Here is a 25588-nt window from a genome sequence, read left to right as displayed (position 1 = left end):
ATGATCTCAAGTTTGTACTAATCCTAATTTGATCATTAAAAAAAAAAAAGAATCGGTTTAATAATAAAAAAAACTTTTTTTTTTACTTAGCCCTACTGATTGAAATAAGCATATCTGACAGGCTGTACTACAAATTTAAAGTCCTGTTCCACACAGCTGAGTCTATCTAAAGCTTTCTGCTCCCTGCAGTGTTCTCTGCACTGTTCTCCGCAGTGTTTTCCATCAGGGGCATTAATCAAGCCACGAGGCTACCAAACACCTTCCTAATGCCCAGCTGCCCCTGCGTGAATTATAGAGAAGTGTTAGTGGGGAAAAGCCCAGTGATGGACGACGGCCAGTTGCATCAATCAGATACATCAGGCAGCATATTTTAAGTTGCTTTTTTGTGTTGTCATCTTGACCATCAAAAGCCCATCATCCCAATGGTAAAAGCCCTCCATCATCATCCAAAACTCCTCAGACATGTCATTGCTGCAGCAAATCACTATCATTACTTCCTTTTTTATTGTACGTGCTCTGGCCTTTTTAGCCGATTGCCCTTTATGTTCCTTTGCTTGCTGCTCCTCAAGCTCCAGTTCTGAGAATTTCTTACTAATAAGCAGCTTTTGAGAGAAATCTTTATTTCCTGTCCTTTTTTTTCTCATTGTTTTCTCTATAATTACAGTCACAATATAGAGGGACATGCAAAATCTTTCTCACCCACTGTTAATGATTGTAATTCGCCCAGTCTTTTCCTCAGTACATTCAGCAAGCTATGGTAAGAAAGGCAGCGTTCACACTGCAGATAAAATTGGAACAAATCAGATCTTTCTATCTTTTCTATTCTAATTTAGGCCAAATTAGGCTCAAATCTGATTTTTGGCATATCTAGACTGTATCTAGATTGATTTTTGTACAAACAAAAAACACAGAAAGTGGCTTCTGTCCACAACAGATCTGATCTAAGAAACAAATCCGATTCGTCTGCTGTCTGAACATAGACTTAGATACAGCTCTGGAAAAAAACTAAGAGACCACTTCAGTTTCTGAATCAATTTCTCTGATTTGCTATTTATAGGTTTATGTTTGAGTAAAATGAACTTTGTTGTTGTATTCTATAAATCACAGACATCTTTTCTCCCAAATTCCAAATAAAAATATTGTCATTTAGAGCATTTATTTGCAGAAAATGAGAAATGGCTAAAATAACAAAAAAGATGCAGAGCTTTCAGAAATCAATATTTGGTGGAATAACCCTGGTTTTTAATCACAGTTTTCATGTATCTTGGCATGTTCTCCTCCACCAGTCTTACACACTGCTTTTAGATAACTTTATGCCACTCCTGGTGCAAAGCAATTCAGACTGTTCTCATACAGAGTTCCCCAATGGTGGAACAAACTACCTTCCACTACCAGATCAGGAGAATCTCTCGCTATCTTTAATAAACTCCTGAAGACAGAGCTCTTCAAAGAGCACTTACTCTCCTAACACCTCTAACACACTAACTACTTCTAACCTCATTTCCTTCTTCCCCTCCTTCACTCCTCTATCCCATTATTTCCCTTCGACCTCCTTTAAGCCCTGTCCAAAGATGTTTTACCTTTAACTTCTATTACTTTTGTACTTGACTATTGTAAGTCGCTTTGGACAAAAGCGTCTGCCAAATGTAATGAAATGTAAAAAGATTCAAGCAGTTCAGCTTGGTTTGATGGCTTGTGATCATCCATAATCTTGATTATATTCCAGAGGTTTTCAAATGAAGTGTCTTCTATTTTTTTTCAGAGCTGTATAGTGTGGACAGCCTTAAATAAGCATCAGATTTGGAGAGAAAATCAGGATTCATGCCACTTTTGCCTGCTGTGTGAATGTAATTAAAGTTATTCCAGATTTTGTTGGCAAAAATCCCAACAGCAAAAAATCTTCTCTATGTTCAAATTTATGCTTTAAATTTAACACAGTCAAGTTTTGCCCTGTTAACCCTCGCAGTTTTGCCAATTCTAGACAAAATGAGAGAAATGTGTTGTTTCTATTGTGGCCAGTAAACTGATTTTGGAACAATACAGCAGAGTGTGTTTTTTTAAATATTCCTGTTGTGCTTTGGGAGTTTTCAGGAACGTTCTTCCAGTCATCCAGTGTTAACAACACCATAGACACCACAAAGACTTCACAAAAGCAAAGTTCCATTTTTTCATCCATATAAATGCAAATGACCTGTAATCCTCTGTCTACTTTATTGAAATCTTCAAATTTTATATAGAAAGTGTAACAGCTGAGGTATAAATTAAATCACTTCATGTAAATTAAGGTGGAATAATTATTTTATAGCACTGATATTTCTTGTATGTTTAAAGCTCACATCTAACAACACACAGTCTTATGCAAAAGCCAGATTAAGTAACACATTTATTTATTATTTTTTATAAAAATAATTAATCACATTCACAAATTCCCTGTACACTCTGACATTACAACCTGTATACTGTTTTCTTTTTAAGGGACTGACACTAGTTGCTACAAATTTAGCAATGAATGTTAATTCATTAATTCGTTAAAAATTAATATTATGAATAATATTAATTTCACCTAATTTTTTTTCATAATGTCTCCATAGCTTTTAATAATGTAAAATATCACAGTAATTAAAATATTTTTAGAAAATCAAATTGCATCTTTGAACCACAAACAATTCAAAATGTATGCAACTCTTGTCCACCCTGTTTTGCAGATTGCCATCACAAGATGGACACATCCATGCCAGGAAAAAGAAAAGTAAAGTAAAAAATGGATTAAGCTGGGAAAATAAGATTTATGTGTAATCTAATTTCTTATAAATATGATAAATACTCAGTAGAATTACTTACTTGTCTTACTTTTATAGATATATAACAATTGTGCTCTAAAACAAGCAGAATACGTGTATATTTAGTATTTAATAATTCATAATGTAGTTAGTTTTCTATGAAATAGTTTTGTATTTACTTTAATGTGTAAAACAAAAGATACAGGGTGCATACTTGCAACTCTTGCATAAGACTGTATGTTACACCAAATGTATGCTTATTGTGTTTCAGTAAAAAAAATACATTTCACTGTATTGCATCTGTATATTACACTGCAGTTACTTTATATTATATATATATATATTTTTTTTGTTGGCCAAAAAAAAAGGTATATGTAAATATTATTCATTTTTAATGAACAAAACCTCCAAACTTTCAATAAAATCCATGCCTGTTTATCAGATTTTTTTTAAACAATGCAGAACAAGAACACCTGCTAGGATTTAAAACATTTAAATTAAGACAAAACGTAAAAAAAAAAAATGCATAAAATGGAGATGTGATGAGATTAGTTTTGTGCGACACCGACAACATATAACCAAAAGTCATCTAGCAGAATATATACAAAATATATCAGTAACACCTACTGTATTTTATCTTTTAATAATTCCTTTCTGTGTTTAAACAGTAAAACAGTTATTTCTTGTGTAGAGGTATATAAATCTGAACATACATTCAAAATGTATTTTTTTTATATACAGTATTTACAGAGTATCATTTTTTTTTGTTGTTGTTTTTTTTAACTATTGACTAAATACTTGCCATGTCATTTGGATCCACTTGCACATTATGTATGTAGTTATGGAATATCGCTACATCTGGGTTGTTTCTTTCGGACCTAGTCCTTCTGTCGTCTCTGCTGTTAGCTAGCTGTTAGCTAGTTTACAACACCGGCTGGGAGAAGTTCAGTTCCTGATACTGTAAGAAAAACTCTCTGACATTCCCTCACTGTGAATGGACTGCTGTTGGCACGGCGGCTGTGTGTTGGAGGCTGGTCAGTAGACGGTCTCTTTGCTGACGTTGGTGGATAAGGTGTGGGTGCTGCAGATGCTGATGGAGTGCCTGGTGAGCATGCGCTTTTGCTTCTTGCGGCGGCAGGGCAGGCAGAAGTAGCTGAGCGTGGAGAAGAAGATCTGCCGGTAGTTGGCTGAGACCAGGTTGTAGAGGACTGGGTTGATGGCCGAGCTCACGTAGAACAGCACGTTGGTGACCATGTAGAAGTAGTGGTAGAAGTCGTAGAGTGCGCTGGAGAAGAGAGAGAGAGAGAAGGATTGAGAGAGAGTGGATTAATCTTATTGATCTGTATAATAGAAATAAACAGCATGGGATTACGTTGGATACACCCTAAATAAATGTGGTGCCGTTGGTCTGCCAACAACTATAAGTGAATAATCCAGCTCAGAAAAAAAAAAATCTCTCAAAACTGAATTTTTAAGAGCGGAAATCCAAGATGAGCAGCAAAGGTTAGTTTCTGACTCTTTTCTCATTACCATAGCAACCCATGCTGATACATTTGTAATATTTGTGATGTCCAGACATGCAAATCCCATCGGCAAATATCAGTACGGACTGCCATCTCAACAGATCTGATCTAAGAAACAAATCCGATTCGTCTCCTGTCTGAACATAGACTTAGACACAGCTCTGGAAAAAAAAAAACAAAGAGACCACTTCAGTTTCTGAATCAGTTTCTGAAACTATGGAAAACATTTCTCCCAAACTCCAAAAAAAAAAGACAATTTATTTGCAGAAAATGAGAAATGGCTGAAATGCAGAGCTTTCAGACCTCAAATAATAATAAAAACAAGTTCCTATTTATAAAGAGTTCAGAAATCCATATTTGGTGGAATAATCACAGTTTTCATGCATCTTGGCATGTTCTCCTCCACCAGTCTTACACACTGCTTTTGGGTAACTTTATGCCACTCTTGGTGCAAAGATTCAAGCAATTCAATGCCAATTTGTACTAAAATTGTACACCATGCTTTGCATCACAAGATGGACACATGCATGCCAGGGAAAAAAGGAAGAAAAGTAGAACAAGTCATTAAGATGGGAAAATATGATTTATGTGTAATCTAAAGTCTCAGATATAAATATAATGAATACTCAATTAAAAGTCTTAACCCTTTTAGACCCTGCATCAACTTTTTCAAATTTTGCACAGAACATTAATCAGAATTGATCCCAAACCAGCCAATTAAACAGCAGATTAGCCCCGGTCCACTGCACTGGATGAAAATAAATAAAATAAAACAAAATAAAAAAATCACTATAAGTGAATAATCCAGCTCAGAACAAATATCTACTCTGCTGAGGTCAGCGGTTCACATTCACATTCTAGGCTTCATAACACAGCTAAAATCCGACCTTTCAATCCCAGTTTATATCCTATAGCAACTATGTAGTGCATGTTCCTTTCTACGTTGTTATGAAAACTATTTATGTATTTTTTACCCAGTCAAACGACTTTTGGGATTTCTCTGTATAATATTAATTTACTTTTTCAGATTGGAGATTCAGATCAGAGTAGTTATCAGGGTAAGCTGTATCTTCACCACCGAAACCTGTTTTTATTATTAGTTCTTTTTTTTACTGTACTAAACCCTAAAGGTTAAAATGTAATTTGTATGAATTTGATAATGATGATTCTCCAATATTTCCACTTAGATCCCTATACCCTGCGTAAAGTGTGTCTCGATGCTCATTGCTATCTTACACTCCACTGGTCAACTGTCTACTTTTCCACCTTTTTCACCTGCATCGTTTAAATACCAACACCACTTGTGAATAAATCTTTTTTGGTGTATTGCTATCTTGGCAACAGAAAAACACTGGTGCGCCACTGACTGAAAACAACCCAGACAGACGTCAACAGTCAGATGTTCATTGCTATCTTGGCAATCATTGCAATATTGTCAACACAGGCGTGTTCACAACATTCCCAATGCAAATACACCCCCACTTGTTATACACACATGAACATGCAGCAGTGCACAAACCCATAGCAAACCTGTGTGCCTGTTGTCAGCTTTGTAAACTTTTAAATCAACAACAAACAGAAAGAATGAGCGTGAACAGTGATCAGGTCAGTTTACTGGACATAGCCTGGTAGCTGCGCCCCTAAAATAGCAATGTGCCTCTTAAAAGAAAAGGCAAGTGATATACTGACAGTGTTGGGCACGTTACTTTGAAAAAGTGATTAGTTATAGTTACTAGTTACTTCTCCAAAAAAATTACAAACTGAGTTACTCCAATATAAAAGTAAGTAGTTACCAGTAAAAGTAACTATTGCGTTACTTTTGTGTTAATAGCCCCTGTAACAAACCGTATGCGTATTGTCTGTATGCGTGAAGTTACAAAAAAAAGTTAATTGAGCAGCTAAAGTAATGTGCAGTAACGGGGTATTGGAAATGGTAACACCGTTATAGTTACAGTCAGAGTAATTAGTTAGATTACTCGTTACTGAAAAAAGTAGCTGCGTTAGTAACACCATTTATTTCAACGCCGTTATTCCCATCACTGTACACTGACTGGTTTATTGGAAATCACGCCCCAAAACACACCTATTGTTAATTAAGAGAATTAGTAGGCCTACATGCCTTTTGCGCGTTTCGAGCCGTGCAAGCTGTACTTTTCCCGTCGTTACGATAGCAAAGACACACTGACACACACAATAAAATCAAGCTGTGCCGTGCTATAGGGCCTTTAGACAGCTAAAAAACATATTGTTTCATAGTGAACTTTTTTTATTTGCATACTTTTTAAGAGCACCAAACCAAGCCTCTAATGTGAGAAACCATACATTTCCAAATAAACCTAAAGGTTAATGTATGTGAATGCACTGAATGCACTCTATACATGAATTTCGCTGTTCGGAAATTCTGTAAAAAGCACTCAAAATAAAATGCATTTTTAAAACATTTTTTTTAATGCACTTGCACATTATGATGGTCTTTTGAAAAGCAGTTCATATTCTTTGCTCTTTTGTTCTTTTGTACTCAGAGCTCTCTTCTTATTTAGTCTTTTGAATGACAGCCAATAAATACCTCCCCATTCCAAACAATTCAGGTCCCTTATTATCCCCCTCCTCAAAGCAAGAATGCTTTTACGCTAAACGTTCACACGCCAACACCGCGTTCACACACACACATACACGCACACGTGCTGAGAGGTAATTACTAGCGGCGACTCATTCTTCAAACTTTAGTTTTTACACGTTTTATTTTTTGCATTAACGTAAAAAAAGCTAAATGCACTTTCATTCATATTTACTTTAAGTAGTGCATTCCAGTTCTTTAAGAAATATGAATATAGGAATATAAAGGATGCACTATAACTGAAGAGCACAACAAACTGTATCCACAGCATTTTACCCACAGCTCTCTTTATTCATGTATCAACATTTAACAGGAAAGACCAAGCCTGCTGACCATTATATATCATATATTAGGGCTGCGCTATATATATATAACGTTTAAGCATCGTCATTGCAATAGTCACACTTAAGGCAATTAAATCAAACACGTCATGTTGCAATGTTTTGATTCTTGACACAAGAAGTAGATACACAACGCTGTCTCTGTGTCTGTGCGAGTGACAGGCTGCTGCTGCCTAAGAGGAGAGTGAGGGGGGAGGGGGAGCGCGAGAAAGGGGAAAATCAGGAGGGGGAAAACTTGAGGTAACCGCATGGCCTCCATCCACATGGTTGGGCATGTGCTTGTAAAAGTAAGCACATGTGGAAAGCTGTGCACTTCAGTCCAGTTGCACAGTTTTGAGCAGATATTTCCAGTTACAGCTGAAGTCATGCTTTTAATCCCAGAAAAAAATGCTCTTGTTAACCGTTTTAAAAGCCATTAAATGCCTGATTAAAGGGCAGATTACTGTTGTTTTGTTGTTTTACTCAGGTTTTGAGAGATCGGCGCTGACTTAGCTCTTAATCGGTCCGGACGCGAGACAGCACGCAGGTGGGGGCGGAGCTTTTAACGTCAGGGTCCCTGCATCGTTGAATATCTAAGCAATAGAACATGAGAGGGAGTGTGTTACCACAGATAACATCACGGCTGTGATTTGGTCGTAGGCACGAGCCGAAGGCGAGATCATCAAAGCTGTGATGTTATTCGTGATAACACACGACCTCGCGTGTTCTATTGCTTTTATACAGCTGTTTTTTTTCTACTAAATTAATAAAGAAAATGAACCAAAGAACTTTAAGAAATTAAGAATGAGTATGCTTTAATATGGACTGTGCCTTCTAATAGAGACTAACACCACGAAAGCTAGCTTGAAAGCAAAATTGGGAATAAGCGAAGATGGTAACGTTAGGAGCGTGAAATAACGCTAATACTCTCCTCTCCTGCTCCGTGGAGTCGTCTTCAGGTGAAAGCTGTGCATTTTTTGAGCATTTCTGCTTGTTTTGCTGGGTGATGTTGGTTTTAGCAAGCTGGCTAGACTGTGGTTAGGTTAGCATAGCTTGCTTTAGCTCAGCATTAACTTAGCTTAGCCTAGCCTGGCTGGATGTCAGACAGCATTAGCCGAGGTCATTTTCTTTCCCTTTTTTCCACAAAAGACGAGCCAGCACTGCGGGTGAGCGTGCCGTGGCTGAGTGCTAGCCTGTGCTAAGCTAACGCTGCTGCTGGTGCCGCTGGAGGCATTGATTTAAACTGTCCTGTGTGTATACGCCATTCCACGTCTGCGGAGTGATACAGTTTTAGTGTGAGAAGGCCGTGATGTTATCACAAATATCATCACGGCTAAAACACTTCTCAACCAATCAGATTGTGAGGTCGGAACTAACTGTTGTATAAGATGATATATATCGTCGGAAAAAAAGGATGCAAATGCAAGTCTTCTTTATTTTCCATTTTTAAACTAACAAAGAAAAGAACACTAGGGAGTAATATAAGGAAAAGGTAACAAAAACAAAACACTATAAAACAGAGGATAAACTAAACAGACTAAAACAAACAAGCAAAAATAACAAACAAAGAAACAAACTAAATAAAGCAAACTTGGAACATTAACAACAAAAAACACAGCGGGTCTAAGGCTAAACAAAATGCAGATAAATAGATCCAGAAAGAGTAACAGGACAAGGTCAAACAAAAAGCATGACACAGAACAAAGGAGCACATGGGGTATTGAGGGGGGCAGGGTTACAAATGAGACAGGAGGGGTTACAGATGACAAGGCGGGGCTAATGCGGAGACAAGACCAAAACACAACAGTAGCACATGGCTGGGAAACATGACAGGTAAACAAAAGAGAACAGAGGACAGGAGCAGGAAGGAACCAAAAAAAGGAAAGACACTGGACAGACACAGGCTAAGGTGTGACACCTATCATATACGGCTATTAATTTCCCCCATGCATTCTGAAAAGGCTGTGTGGTCACTTCTAAACTCTGTACCACAGAACTCTCTTTCTTGCAGTTTGCACATAAATCTGGCCTGACAACTGGTCTTCTGGTAGCTTACAGATCAAACTGGCCTCACAATTAGTCTTCTGGCAGCTTACAAATCAAACTGGGCTTAAAACCAGCCTTCTAGCTTACAAATCAGACCAAGAGTGCAGATAACGTCACAGTCTGTGCAGAAAAACTGCTACAAAACCCTGAGGCTGATTTATGGTTTACTTCATGATAGTGCTGGGCAGTTCATAGACAAAATACATTTTTTTAGAAGCCAAAGTTCTTTGTCATATAGATTTGTTTACAGGGAATTCTGCATTTTAGAATAAACTCCCTGTGATTTTAATCAACTCCTTTTGAGCACGTGTGTGTTTGTGTGAGAGACTATCGAACAGACTCTAGCATAGAGTTAAAGTAACTGTCTTGTAAGAGTTGATCTTTTCATTCTTTTCAGGAGTTAAAACACTTCGGGTCCTAATTATTTTAATTATTCATGGACAGTGTTGTGCCAGTTCACAGCTTTTCTGAACTAGTTGAAGTTCAGTTCATACATGCTCAAAGTGAACAGTTCACATTCATAGTTCACAATTTTAATTCTGAACTAGTTCAAAGTTCAGTTCATTTTACTTTTTTGTGAGATATTCAAATAAATGCTTTTTTCACACTACAAGCTAGAAATCACTATACCTTCTTTGAAACTGCTCATTGTAGACATTTGCTCATGATACTGCAATTGTGGGTTTCTTACCAGGTGATGAAAATGTTCATAAGGAGAATCGCCCTCGCTCTCTCTCTCGCCCTCGCGCTCCTCGCTCTCTCTCTCCCTCTCTCTCTCTCTCTCTCGCCCCCACTCTCCACGCTCTCTCTCTCTCGCCCTCGCATGCTCTCTCTCTCGCCCTCATGCTCCTCGCTTTCTCTCTCTCGCCCTCACGCTCCTCGCTTTCTCTCTCTCGCCCACACGCTTCGTGCTTTCTCTCTCTTGCCCTCGCGCTCCGCACTCTCTCTCCCTCTCTCTCTCGCCCTTGCGCTCCTCGCTCTCTCTCTCCCTCTCGCCCTCACGCTCCGCACTCTCTCTCTCTCGCCCTCGCGTGCTCTCTCTCTCGCCCTCACGCTCCTCGCTTTCTCTCTCTCGCCCTCACGCTCCTCGCTTTCTCTCTCTCGCCCTCACACTTCGTGCTCTCTCTCTCTCGCCCTCACGCTCTCTCTCGCCCTCGCACTCTCTCTCTCTCTCTCGCCCACACGCTCCGCGCTCTCTCTCTCACCCACACGCTCCGCGCTCTCTCTCTCTCGCCCTCGTGCTCTCTCTCTCTCGCCCTCATGCTCTCTCTCTCTCGCCCTCGTGCTCCGCGCTCTCTCTCTCACTCGCGCTCTCTCTCTCTCTCGCGCGCTCCACGCGCTCTCTGTTCATCTCTCTCTCTCGCCCTCGTGCTCCTCGCTTTCTCTCTCTCGCCCTCGCGCTCCGCGCGCTCTCGCCCTCACGCTCCACGCTCCTCGCTCGCTCTCTGTCGCCCTCTCGCTCTCTCTCGCCCTCACGCTCAACGCGCTCTCTCTCTCTCTCGCCCTCGCGTTCATCTCTCTCTCGCCCTCGTGCTCCTCTCTCTCTCTCTCTCTCTCTCTCTCTATCTCTCTCTCTTGCGCTCCATAGCCAGCGTTCATTTACAGGGATGTCTAGGATGAACTAATGTGAACTAATTCAGGTTCAAGTTCTTTATTAAAAATGTGTTGCGTTCAGTTCAACGCTCACGATTTTTTTTTCTTTTGAACTCCTTCACTCACAACACTGTTCATGGGCGTGTGTTGGGCGTGACGTGTAATAAACCAATCAGTGTGTCAGTTGTCTTTCCCTTTAAGATCTAGTTCGTCACATCAAAGGATACGGACCTGCTTGTTCACACTGTGAAGGAGCACCAGCAGCTCATTTAAGAGAACATAAATTTTATTCTTTATTTTGTTTATTGTTGACTTAAAAGTTTTGCTTAATCTTTCACTTAGTAGTTAAAATTGTTTTCTGAAAATACAATTATTCCAGCAAAGAGTTGCTTCATTGCAGTTCTCAGCCAGCATGAGGTCACACTTTATAGTACATACAGGGGTAACTTGTTCTCATGACCTACAACACCTTGGCCAACAGTCAAACTTTACATGCAATTGAGTAACTGAATACCCAAAATGGAAGGAATAACTAATGTAATTACACACTGATAGTGGATGAGGATTGGGGGGGACATGCTAAATTTGGGGGCGAGTAACACAAAAGTAATGCAATAGTTACTTTTACTGGTAACTAGTTACTTTTGTAGTGGAGTAACTCAATTAGTAACTCAGTTACTTTTTTGGAGAAGTAACTAGTAACTATAACTAATTACTTTTTCAAAGTAACGTGCCCAACACTGCTTATAATGCGAAAAATACAGTACACATTTAACTACCTTCACTATTCAGTGACCAGAGGAGGAGAACAAGAAAGGAAAATGCAGGAAAGGTTTTAATCCTAAGAAAGAAACCCAAACTGAGTTGTGATCCACTGAAAAAGGATATACTCTCTGTGAATTTGAGGAACCACTCTGCCAGAGTGGTTCTTCGTAAAAAAAAAAAAAAAAAAAAAAAAAAAAAAAGAAACTCAAGGCTTTACACAAAAGGACATAATTCATTCCTGGGAACATCTCAACACTGAAAAGCATTACTTTCTGAGTAGATAAATAAGACTATAATGAAATGATTCTCAACAATGGCCAGACCTATGGAAAAAAAACCCCTGCTTTTTGGACTTGACCTCTAATCAGCCTCCGTTTCTTTAGTTCACAAAGGCTGCATTATTAAAGCATCATACGGAATATACATGTAAATTTAACCTGAATGCATCATGATTGCTTCTCCTCACCAATGCCCATGTCGTCTAGACTATTGCACAAGCCTGTTGGACAATGAAACTGAAACACCTGTCATTTTAGTGTGGGAGGTTTCACGGCTAAATTGGACGAGCCTGGTGGCCAATCTTCATTAATTGCACATTATTGCACCAGTAAGAGCAGAGTGTGAAGGTTCAATCATCAGGGTAAGAGCACAGTTTTGCTAAAAAAATATTGCAATGCACACAACATTATGGGTGACATACCAGAGTTCAAAAGAGGACAAATTGTTGGTGCACGTCTTGCTGGCGCATCTGTGACCAAGACAGCAAGTCTTTGTGATGTATCAAGAGCCACAGTATCCAGGGTAATGTCAGCATACCACCAAGAAGGACCAACCTCATCTAACAGGATTGACTGTGGACGCAAGAGAAAGCTGTCTGAAAGGGATTCAGGCAGAATTCAGTGTGCACCTCAACTTTCCTGTTTCCACCAGAACTGTCCATCAGGACAATAAATTATTGTGGTCTAAAACCAGGTGTTTCAGTTTTTAATTGTCAAACGCCTGTATATTTTTTAATGTTAACCTTTTAAGACTGTCCACTAATTTTTCAATGTCATCTTATCAGCCTCTTTCACTTCCTTCTTTTATTTATCACTGTCTCTTTTATACGCCTCTCATTTATCCTCTGGCTCCTCTGCATTTTTTTCTCTCCAAAACATCCAACCTATTATCTTTTCTTACAGGCAGTCCTTTTTCCAAACAACAAAGAGAGCCTGAACTATCCATCAATAGTTCCACAGGCTACCGTCCAAGCTCAGAAACGATCCCCCACGCTAGACAAGCTCCAGCTTTAATTTACCACTGGCGAGCACCTTCTCTTTTGGGTGAAGCATTAGAATACAACGGTGTCTTTCCACTCTAGTGATTCACACTAATGAACATATGTCAGGGCACAGTCCTGCCAAGCAATCTCCCTGCTGCTCGAGCTTGAGCTGGAAGGAACCAATCCGTTCAATTCCAAGCAATTTGATTCCAAAATGAGCTTCCTTTCAAAACACCATGCCAGACCGAATTAAGATCAGAAGACACCTTATCAGACTCAAGAACCAGACGCTGAAACCCTCCATAATGTGTAGATCAGGGCCTTAAACCTGCTAAAGCAAAGGTGCTGCGGTAATGAGTTCCTGGGGATAATGCAACAAAGGCACTGTTAAATTCCTAAAGCAATTTTTTATGTGTTTATGTGTTGTTCTATAACAGAGGTGTCAATCCTCAGATGATACCATATGCAATTCAGTTCATAATAAATGGTGCGATACAAAAATCATACATTTAAACAAGTTCAAATGCTGGATACTATGGAGTGAATTTTGTGCCAAAAGTTTTACGTAAAAAAAAATAAAATCTGCAACCAACTTAAAAAAAATCTAAAGGAAGAATTGTATGTTGCAAAATCGAAAGAGAAGAAATATATAGCAAATATATATTTTAAAATATACTTATTTTTTTATTATTTTAGTTTAGATTGTGTCGTTGCTTTCATGTTTGTTTTTTTGTTAATTTTCTGTGCACTGTTTTGGATTTTTCTGCTAAAGACGTTTGCTTCTGGAATCTCTCCTTTGCTTCTGCTTCAGTTTGTTGCTTCTGAGTTTTGGCACACTTTTCACAGGTGGGCGGGGCACAAATAAAAGCAAAGACTGGCAAAATACAAACTAAAATAAAGCAGCCTGTGCCTTTCAGTATTTTGATCAGGACACACAAAGAAACTATATACAAAAATGTAAACGTCTTAGTCTAAATAAATAAAAATGTTGAGTGCAAAATAACTACTTATTAAAAATGTGCAAGTAAAATACAAAATATATAAAGTAGTGTGCAGCATACCTAGCTTTAGTTTGAGTAAAGCAGGTAATTTCACACTTTTTCTGTGGACACTTTTGAGTCACTTTTGAAATAGCATAGAATAATAATATATAATAATACATGTAATAATTGGTTGGGGAAGGAGATCTCACTTTTGGTGTTTTCTCTATATGTCATCACTATTTTTAAGTTCTGCCCTTTCTAACCATATATGGATTATGTTGATGTGTGAAGGGATTCCTGAGTAATTAAGCTGAGAACACAAGGTGCGATTTTGGACAGAAAATCCGTCAGTAGCATTCTAATGGTTAATAAAAAAACATATGGGTCTTCTTGGCATAAATAAGAAAAACATGTGTTCCTCTTCTGTGCTAATTTATTCGATTATTCAGATATAGAGAAGAGTCTTCTGTATTACTCTGTCCTCTAAGTATTCTTCTTCAGCTGAGACTGAGGGCAGATCAGTCTGACCAGAAAGAGTTAAGCCTGTAAGACGACGTTCTGATCAAAGTGAGGAAACCCGAGCCGTGTTTCTGAGGAAATGAATCTCAGACATGTGAGAACACTGCTGTGAGACAGTGAGCAGTCTCACACTGATTTCAAACAGGACTTAAACAAGTGTAGCGGAGCTGAAGGAGATTAGAAGGATTTCTAAATGTTGGGCTCAACTACCTGGATGTAGCAAATGACTCCATCACAGTAGCGCACTGCATTACGCATTACTGAGAATCCTGTAGTCCTGGGATTTATATATTTAATGTTTAAAAGGAAAAATTAAACGTTTTTTTGCACATATTTAACATTCCAATGTTGAGAAAAATGAGCAAAATGAAGTTTATACGTTTGTACCTGCGCTGCATGTCCAAACACTGTGTTTAAAAGCGCAGATATATGCGCTGGAACATAGAATCTTCTCGCTATTTTTACTTTTTTCGTTTATGTATATTTACTCCCACTCCAGACAGCTCTGACCAGTCAGAGGACACAGCCTGCTTGCGTGGTTTATTGGTGCATTTACTGGCTTTGCATGGCAGTGGTTTGCATTGGAGGACCGGTAACGTGGCATAGGGCAACATCTGCTCCATGCAGGCTCTCCACTGGGGTTCTACAAGGCTCTGTGCTTGGTTCTCTTCTTTTCTCACTCTATACTCGCACTCTGGGTGAAATAATATCTTCTCATGGATTCTCGTACCACTGCTATGCTGATGACACTGATCAACTAATCCTTTCTTTTCCTAGTTCCAATACTCAGGTTTCTCAGCATGTTTCCGTGACGTCTCGTCGTGGATGAGTTCTCGTCATCTAAAACTCAACCCCAGCAAGACTGATTTTCTGTTTATGCCAGGAACTGCGAGCCTTCATCACAATATCTCCATCTCTTTCCAAAACTCACTGGTCACTCCATCGGCAGAAGCGCGAAGCCTTGGTGTAGTAATGGACGACCAGTTATCATTCTCGAGCCATATTGCAAATCTGACTCGGTCATGCAGATTTCTCCTGTACAACATCCGAAGAATTCGACCGTTTCTGTCTCAGGAAGCCACTCAGGTGCTTGTGTAGTCTCTTGTCATCTCAAGACTTGACTACTGCAACTCTCTACTGGCTGGTCTTCCACTGCGAGCCACCAAACCACTACAATTAATTCAGACTTGTCTTCAATCTTCCGAAGTTCAGTCATGTGACTCCTTTGCTGCGTTCCCTCCCCTGGCTTCCTGTTGCCGCCCGCATCCGATTCAAAACCCTAACTCTGGCCTACAAGGCAAAAAACGGACCAGCTCCTTCATACTTGATGGCAATGATGGTCAAAGCCAGATCTGCACCAAAGGCTCTTGGAGCTTCCGGTACGGCTCGCCTCGAACCACTATCCCTCAAAACCCACAGAAAACAAACATCCCGACTCTTCTCTGTGCTGGAGGACCAAGGTGGTCGAATGAGCTTCCACTTGTTGTCAGAACTGTCACTGTCACTCAGAGTCACTTGCGGTCTTCAAACGTCGACTGAAGACTCATCTTTTTAAAGAGTTCCTAAACTAATCAAAAAATAAAAATGTGTAAAAAAAGGTTCCTAGGGTTCTAAACATGATCAAGCTTTGTGTATCTCTTGATCCTAGTCTACAAACTAGCTTTGGACATTTGAAGTACCATCGAAGCACTGTTGTAAGTCGCCCTGGATAAGGACGTCTGCTAAATACCTTAAATGTAACTGTAAATGTACATTTATGTCTATGTGAAACCAAACCAAACAGAGGAAGAAAACACTCCAAGTAAACGAACTCATCAACTGATTTGGACCAGAGAAACCAACTACAGGTGTAAAAACGCCCTTAATCACTCGTACTGTCACGGATGAGAGGAGATGGACGTAGGTGCAGATATATTACAAATATATATATTAAACAAACAAGATATATAAAGCTAAAACTAAAAACAAACACGGGTAACGCAAAAACTCGACTAGAAAAACAAGACTAGGATATATTTTAAACTAAGACAAAGACAAGGAAAACTAAAAAACTTCAAACAAAGAACAACTAGAAAATACAAAAACAACAGACCTGGATCGTAGTAACAAAAAGATACTAAGGAACTCAAAACACAAACTCTATTCACAGTTATACGGTCACAAAGATACAAAAGACTCCACAAGCAAACACTCATACACTAGGCTATTTATACACAGGGAGGGTGAAGACAGGTAATGAGGGGGTGGGGCTACAAACAAGACACAAGGTGACAACACTAATGGATAGGGTGGGGCCAGGGCGGAGACAGGACTATAAAAAAACTGGGGACACAAGACAGGAAAACAGGGCAAGAGCACAGAAAACCAAAAAAGGGAAAAACACAGGAGAGACACAGGCTAATGTGTGACACGGACCAGTAGCAACATTCACCATCTACCATTGTACATGCTTTGTGGTGGATCAGGTCAGGTGATCCAAGTGACCATTGAAGAATAGGATGAAAGAAAGAAGAAAAAAATCTGCAAGGCGAAAGAAGGACTGAATATGTTCAGAAACAATACTGCATATATCAGGATATTGTATGTTTTCCCTTCCTGTGCATCTTTTATGGAGTTCACATTTCTAAAAAGCACATTTCAAACCGTTCATCATATCATTCAAATGTCAAGATGAATAGCACTGTGCCATTTATAGAAACGGGCCAATTTTCCTCCATAGCACCGAATGATCCAGATTAATCTGGAGCAGGGGAGCGCTGTTTGATGTATGCGATGCTGCGGTGCCCGGGCTGACTGTGGAGGAACCCTGCAGAGATGGACTGGCAAAAAGCAAAAAGAGAACATGAGAGATTTACAGCCTCGCCATTGAGCACAGAGGGGAAAAAAGCCTACAACAGCCATTAGCTTCCACCCCATTCATCCACAGTCAGCGCCGCTTGTCGTGAGAACTTTGGAACGCCGTCAATTCACAGAGCCGTGGCCGTCGTCTGCTGTGATAATAGCAGAGAATCTGAAAAGCCGTTTATTCAGGATCCTGCGGAGGCTTCCAGCTACCGTACTCAAATGTGGCTCTCGAGACAAACGTCGAACGTATAATAACTGTAGCTGGAAAAAGCATTCTTTGGTGGCAAGATCGGACAAGCATGACAGAACATCAGCAAAAGATCCCATCAATCTAAAAAAATACTACAATGGCTTCAATACCACTTGAACTTTTTTTTTTTTTTTTTTTTTTACATTTTGTCATCTCATAACCACAAACGTCAATGTATTTTATTGACATTTTAAATGATCGAACAACACAAAGTAGTATATAACTGTAAAGTGAAACAAAAACTATACATAGTTTTCAAAATTTTAATCAAATCAATCAACCTTTATTTTCACTCGGGAATACATTGAGGGTGACCCTCATGTACAATGTTGCCGAGCATTTACAGTATAAAAGGAATTAAAAACATTTAATAAGAAATTAGAAATAATAAGGACAAATATATAAATAATAATAAATAAAATAAATGCTAATTTTAAAAATTACCTTACAATATATGAAGAGTTTGATTCCAAAACGCGATAAACGCCGTTAAAAAAAAAAAATGAGTTAGAGCCAGAATCAGAATGTTATGTGACCACTCTTGAAAAGCCAATATTCAATTTTCATCAAAACGCCACATCCGCCGTGTAATTCTGCCCTGCTTTCTCTCTTTCTTTCCAAAACGCAACAAACGCGTCTTGATTTCCCCCAGAACGCCACATCTCCCCTCATCCAATCACAGTGCAGCATTCCACGAGCTATAGAATGTAAACATCATAGCACGCGCCCACACACACACACACACACACACACACACACAATACACACTATACTACACCACACTACACTACACTACACATTACACTACACTACAGCACATGAATGTAACGTGATTTTGGGGATTTTATAGTGTTAATGTCTTGTTCGTTAATTAAATTTAGCATTTTTTGGTCAAACTATAATATTCAGATGTACAATTTACTGTTATATATTATTGTATTTTGCACATTTTCAGTCAAAAAAAAATTCTATTGATGCCAAAGGATATATAAGACATTTTGGAAAAAAAAAAAAAAACATGGCATGGATTTATTGCGTTTTGCGAAAAAAAAAAATATATTTTTTAAAAATAAATCTTTAAATATTAAAATCTTGATTTGATTTGTTTGTGTTATTTTAACTTTAGTATGGTATTTGATAGTTTGAAACAGAAAACGGTGGTTTTCAGCCTAATTGATAAAAATGGATTTATAGGTTTTGGAACCAAACTCTTCATATATTAATTAAATATATGTAAAAAAAAAAACAGAGAAAATAAAAGACACATAATAAAAATAAAAATCTAAAAAAAAGTTTGACGAACAATTCAGCAATCTTTACTCTGAAACCCCTAAAAAAATAAATCTAGTGCAATTAGTTGCCTTCAAAAGTCACTTAATTAGTTAATAGAGTCCAAATTAGAGTATAGTTTAGTCACAGTATAAATATAAACACCTGTTCTGTGAAGGCCTCTGTAATTTGTTAGAGAACACTAGTGAACAAACAGCATCATGAAGACCAAGGAACCAACCAGAGAAGTTACCAGAGTTTAGGTTATAAAAACTTTTTCCAAGCTTTGAGAATCCCTGAGAGCACTGCTCAATGTTCACTATTAATCCATCATGCAAAAATGAGGAAAATTGAGGAAAAAGTATTCCACAACTGAAACGGACACATCGAGCAAAAAGAGCACTGGTCGGCCAAGAAGCAGCCAAGAGGCCCATGGTCACTCTGGAGGAGCTGCAGAGATCCACAGCTCAGGTGGAGGGAGAATCTGTCCACAGGACAACTAAACTAAAAGTCTCGCACTCTACAAATTCAAATGCCTTCATGGAAGAGTGGCAAGAAGAAAACCATTGTTGAATAAAAAAAAGACATATGATGTGCAGCAAAATGTGGAAGAAGGTACACTTGTGAGAGTAAAAAATCCTTTAAAAGACTTTAAAACTAATTAAGGCTTGTTTTTTAAGGCTTATTAAAGAGCCATGAACACCCTACAGCTTATGCAAATGCCCAGATTACACTGCTGAGAATGAAACTGGTTCAGTTTGCTCACAGAAAGCCTCTTAACACTTGTGGCAGTTTGCTGAATCAACCAAAACCAATTTAACACAAAACTGAGCAGAAAATCCGAACAGCCTGTAGAGTAACACGCCTTTTTTTAAAAAGAAAAATATGGCAACAGAGAGGTGACCCATAGATGTTAGAAGACAAATGTTCACAAAAAGCTTTTACATTCATTACTTAACCCGTGTGTGGTGTTCGGGTCTGTGGGACCCGTTTTCATTTTTCATCAAATGATATTAAAAAAATATTTTTTCTAACTCAAACTCATTGGCATTGGTTCATTTTTTGTGAAAAACATATATAAAAACACATTTTCGATAAACACACACTGTACACCCCCCCCCCCCTACACACACATTTATATTACATACAGTATGTTTGGCCAAGGGTAAATAAACATTCCTTCATGTGTAAATTTGAAACTAAACAAATGTTCTACTCATATCTTGAGTTAAATTCATTTTCTTTTACATTTTATTAAAAAAAATAATAAAAAAAGTGTAGCACTTTTTAAAAGAAATGTAACATAAGAAAGGTAAAGGGCAAATATTAACCATGTAAGCTGTTTATATTGCTTGCAATTTAGGTGAAAAAAAACATCTGTAAAGCATTTTAATGTAAAATTACTTAATTTTGCTGAATTAAATACAAGTAACAAAGTAAACGAGCAAGAAAAATATGAACACCACACAAGGGTTAAGTAGAAAATACATAGAAGATACAAGGGATTAAAATACTTCTGTAGAAGTTAAAGAATTAACTCAAGCTTTTTACTCAAGAAAAATAGTAAAAGTACTGCTTTCAAAACTACTTAAAGTATAAAAGTAATTTTATAAAGGAGAAAAATGACATTAAGGACAAAAGCTTAGGTCACGCCACATTTTGTCTAAAAACTATAACGACTATAATGTTATGTTAAAATGTTAATTTTTTAAATTATATATATATATTTTTGTTTATGCAAATATATTAAAATCTCTTGAGTCTCTTGAGCCACAGATTACCTTCATACCAGACTACATACATCTGCTATGTTCTTGCTGGAGTGTGACATGATGTGATGTGCAGGTGTGATAAATAAACCACATATAAACCAATAGGGTGTCGGAATGGTGTCTGTTTATACTTCTCATCCAACCACAATCAAATTCACTTTATTTTTTTTATGGAGAGATTTATCTGGATAGGGTTTTTCGAGTCTAAATTAAGACATTTTTAGACTAATAACAGTCTTTGCAATGTCATATGTTACTTTACAACATGTTTAAAACGCCCTGCTAAGAGCAGTTCAGCCACTGACCTAGTCTTAGAGTCTCTGTATAACGAGAAATCCACCGGAGATCCTATTTAAACCTATAGTTACTTTAGTTACTTGCTGCTGAGCCGCTGCAGAGCTGCCCAGGCAGCTGGAACAAAACCCACAAGGTGGATTTCTTTTTTACTCTCTGGACCTGGACTTCTCACCTCTGCTATCACACCAGATAGCTAGCTAGCTAAGTGACTAGTGTAAACAGAACTGTTTTAAATATCCTACACACCTAACTATCTCAATTGTACTTCGCTGGTGGTGTTCCACAGACAAATTCTCACCATTTGTTCCTAAGCTCTGAATCACTGGGCAAAGCATATAACACTGATGTGTTGTTTGCACAAATAACACAGGAACAAACTGCCATGCGGCTTCTAGCGCTGTTTGCTCTGCCTAAGGGTTGACGTAGACACGGGTGCTTTTCCCGATCGACTCGTTTCTCTGAATATTTTCTTTTATCAGCTACTACAGACAATGGAGGTTGTGGAGAAGTTTCATAGGCAGCATGCATCTACAAGTCAGAGAGACCTATTGTATTTTTTTAATATTTGTACTTATTTTGTTACCTGACACCTCTGGATGTAAAGAATACAGTAACTGCCAGATGGAAGCTACTGTATATCAAAACATTTTTATATAACAGCGACAAAATTTGTAAAGTGGGAATAAAAATGCACTTTTGTACAAGAACAACTTTGCACCTAAAGACCTACATCACCAGGTGACCACATGTGTTTAGATTGACATATTAACACACTATTGGTCTTGTTTTTAGAAACTACTTAGACTTTTATTTCAGTCCACATGCTGGGTGTGGTAGTTCTGCAACTTGCTCCTTATCTACTGAAGATGACACCTTAGACAATTCTTAGACAGTTGCGCCACCCGAGCTCATCCAGCCCAAGCTGACTGTATTTTTTTTTTTTTCTCAGTGTTGTAGAAAACATGTCCAGTGTAACAACAGCTGCCAGGAAAAAGGCTGTGTTTGTGAGCACAGAGTATAGACAAGTCAGTTGCAATGTGAATCAAAGAAAATACACTTTCTGCTGGAGAAAAAAGCTTTCTAGTTTTCCATTTGCTTTGAAGACGTTTCCCCGGCTTCCACTTTGCTGTGAGCTCTCTATAGACCGCAGCCAAAAAACGCCACTCTTTTGTCCGAGCAAATGCCCGTTTAGCTTCAGGAAATAAGGCTTCAAAAATGACCGCGTTCAAACTGACCCCAGAACTTTTTTATTGTCGGACAAGTGACTTACAATGTAAAGGTCTGTTTGTAATGAGCCGCCAGTAGACGCTGTCCAGTGCAAGGCCTGTAATAGGCTCTAAAAATACTCACTCTGTCCAATCGGTGACATAACAGTACATCAGTCGTCGGGCGTGATAGGGCAGCCAGCAGACCACAAAGGCAATAACCACAGCGCCTATAATAAAGAAAGAAGAAGGAAAACAAGTGAAGGCAGAGGCTAAAGATTTCTGTCTTTTTGTTGGATCTAAGGAAGACACATTTTAGCACTTATTAAAGAGATTCTTGGTGATGAATAATGAGCATCAATAACCGTAAATTGAATTTTTAGTAGGGCCTGATTGCTTGACCATGCCAGCTCATGTGTTCTCTCATTTTTCAGAGAGATATATAAAGTGATGAGCATCATTTTGAGCAGAGCAGATGAATTTATTTCCCAGATGGTTAATGAAGTGAACTCAGAACGCAGACTAATGATGTCCAAACTCACTATAAGTGCTTTAATGATTATAATCAGACCAGGTCAGCGATTGAACCAGTCTGTGAAACCTTACTCTGCAGATATACTGATAGACAGATAGACTGATTTGTCTATAAAGTATCTTTATATTTTGATGAGATTCCTTTTAAAGCATTTCGCTAAAATGTGTTTAACTCAAAACAGTTTAAATATTTAATATCTAACCACCATCAGACAGCCTGTACCTGATTTACCTAATCTTATTTATTCATAACTTTTATTTTTTTATTTTAGTTCTTCTTTTAGTTTTTTTATTTCATTTTTATTTATTTTCTTATTTTCTTATTATTATTAGTAATAATATTTTTGTATTTTTGCTTTTTAACTTATTTTGATTTTCTTTAATTATTATTACAATTATTTTTATTATTATTGATTAAATTTTTTTTGTTCATTTATTTATTAGTATTTTTATTGTATTATGTAAAAGTCAGTTTTAGCTCATTTTAACTAATTTTTGTTGTATTAATCTTATCTTTTTATCTTATTTTTTATCAATTAAATAAAGCTTTATTATAATTATTATTTTTTATTCTAATTCTTAATTTTTGTTTTTACCTATTTTTATATTTTATTTACTGTTATTTTAAAAGAATTAAATTTAGCTCTTATTTTCTTTGTCATGTTAATCCCTGTTTTTGTAAATGCTCGGCTACATTGAAAATGAGGGTTGCCCTCAAAGTACTTCCGAGTCAAAATAAAGGTTGATTGATTGATTGATTGAGAGCTGTTGGGAGTTCCTCTGGAATGTAATCAAGTGGAAGATGGATGATCACAAGCCATCAAATCAAGCTGAACTGCTTGAATTTTTTGCACCAGGAGTGCAGGCAAAACCTATCCAAAAGCAGTGTGTAAGACTGGTGGAGGAGAACATGCCAAGATGCATGAAAACTGTGATTAAAAAACAGGGTTATTCCACTAAATATTGATTTGTATTTGGAATTTGGTAGAAATGTTGTCTATATTTTATAGAATCAAACAACAATGTTCATTTTATTCAAACATATACCTATAAATAGCAAAATCAGAGAAACTGATTCAAAACTGAAGTGGTCTCTTAATTTTTTCCAGAGCTTTATATTATTACTACCAATCTAAATCTGGGTAACCAGAGAGTGCATGCTCTGTATGTTTCTTTGTATGTGTGGTTATTAGAGTTTTTTTCTGTATGTGGGGGTTTGTGTATGTGTGGATTCACTAATTGTGTGTTATTCACCTTCCTGGTGTTGGGTTTAATGAGTTCTCATCTTCATCTAAGTCACAACAATAGACAACAAACACAGTCTGCTTAAACTAATACCACACAAAAAAATATATATGTTTGCATGGTTTTATTGAACACAACATGCTAACATTCACAGTAAGGGGGTAAAAAAAAGTATGTGAACCCCTAGGCTAATGACTTTTCTAAGAGCTAATTAGAGTCAGGATGTGATGAGATTGAACGTGCTAAAGTTAAAGGTTAAAGTTGCCATGCCGTATAAAAAAACACACCAGTTTTGAGTTTGCTGTTCTTAAGAAGCATTGCTTGATGTGAATCATACCTCGCACAAAAGAGCTCTTTTAGAAGACCTACGTTCAAGAACTGTTGACTTGTGTGAAGCTGGAAAGAAGCTGGGTTACAAAAGTATCTCTAAAAGCCTTGATCCTGTGTCCACGGTAAGACAGACGGTCTACAAATGAAAAAAGAGAAAGCTCAGCACTGTTGCTGCACTCCCTAGCTGTGGTGGTCCTGTAAAGATGACTGCAAGAGCACAGCGCAGAATGATCAATGAGGTGAGGAAGAATCCTAGAGTGTCAGCTAAAGACTGACACCACGGAGGAAGCCACTGCTGTCCAAAAAAAAAAACATTGCGAAAGAGGGTTTTCCTTTCTCCAAACATAACACGTTTAATTTAAACGTTTAAAATATTCTAATTTCATTTTCAAACTAACTGTGAATCGTAGAGGTTCACACACACTTGTAAATGAAAATGTCCGAACTCCTGTGAATAAACTAAATCTCAATTGCAAGAGAAGGTGGGTTATAAAATCATGCACATTGCTGGGATTCACATGGGGCTTTTGATTTGCCTGTCTTACCAGCACAAGAGCACCTCCACACTTCCCCTGAACTGATAAATTTGTACTGACATCCCACTCTGTGAAAAGGCAACGATACACACCAAGGCAAATAATACAATGTTTCGACAAGTATGGCAGTGCCTGCAATTTATGGTTCATGAGGGTGTATGAAAATGTTTAAAATAAATGAGGGTACACTCAACACCACTTAGACTCCTATTCAATCTCCCATGTGTGCTCTTAAAGTGCTCTTTGATCACAGAAATCAGGGTCACCATGTGTTAATACATCTTCATGCGTCCTGACTGCCTGCTTGAGATGAATAACACATTACATGCTCAGCTCAATAGCTGCTTACCTGCCACTGATCAGAAGTCATGTTCTGGCGTAGATTTCATATCATTATTATCAGAATAACGTATCATTATTAGTTTGGACACTGCTTACACTTGGGATTCTATTCTATCCATTGGATTAAAACTAAAGCCAACTCAGGTATATTTTTTAAAACTAGATGGGTATTATTGTGGGAATTTAAAAGCTAATATATTTTATTTTCCTAGCAGAGAGCCTTCTGGGTTTAATTGGGTTAAAATTTATTTTTTACAGATAAAAAAAATAGCTTTTGACTCCATTATCTTTTTTTTTTTCCTAAATACATTTCTATGCAGTTTTTGACACCAAATATACAGTGGGACTTGAAAATGTTAACTTTAGAACTTAGAGTTTTCAAAATTTTTGCATAAATGTGAACATAAAACATCATCAGATTTTCTCACAAGTCTCAAAGGTAGATAAAAAACCCAGTTAAGCAAATGAGACAAAAACATTACACTTGGTCATTTATTTATGACCAAGGAAAATTATCTAATATTTCATATTTGTAAGCGGGTATGTGAAGCAAGATA

At 37.8% G+C, this 25588-nt stretch overlaps 1 protein-coding gene across 1 annotated transcript in view; it reads right to left on the bottom strand.

Annotated features, from left to right (window-relative positions):
- Positions 1-3211: 3211 nt before the first annotated feature.
- ntsr1 (neurotensin receptor 1 (high affinity)) overlaps positions 3212-25588 on the bottom strand; it is a 78747-nt gene continuing 56370 nt past the window's right edge. The window contains exons 3-4 of the mRNA XM_007250798.4: positions 22190-22274; positions 3212-4065 (exon numbers count right to left, since the gene is read on the bottom strand). Coding sequence (XP_007250860.2) covers positions 3816-4065; positions 22190-22274 — 335 coding nt within the window. The 3' untranslated portion in view covers positions 3212-3815. The remainder of the gene's footprint in view (positions 4066-22189; positions 22275-25588) is intronic.

This window comes from Astyanax mexicanus, chromosome 13 (genome assembly GCF_023375975.1).
Source record: "Astyanax mexicanus isolate ESR-SI-001 chromosome 13, AstMex3_surface, whole genome shotgun sequence".
Taxonomy (NCBI): Eukaryota; Metazoa; Chordata; class Actinopteri; order Characiformes; family Acestrorhamphidae; genus Astyanax; species Astyanax mexicanus.
The sequence above is the reverse complement of the archived record's forward strand: the minus strand, read 5'-3'. Positions and strand labels throughout refer to the sequence as shown.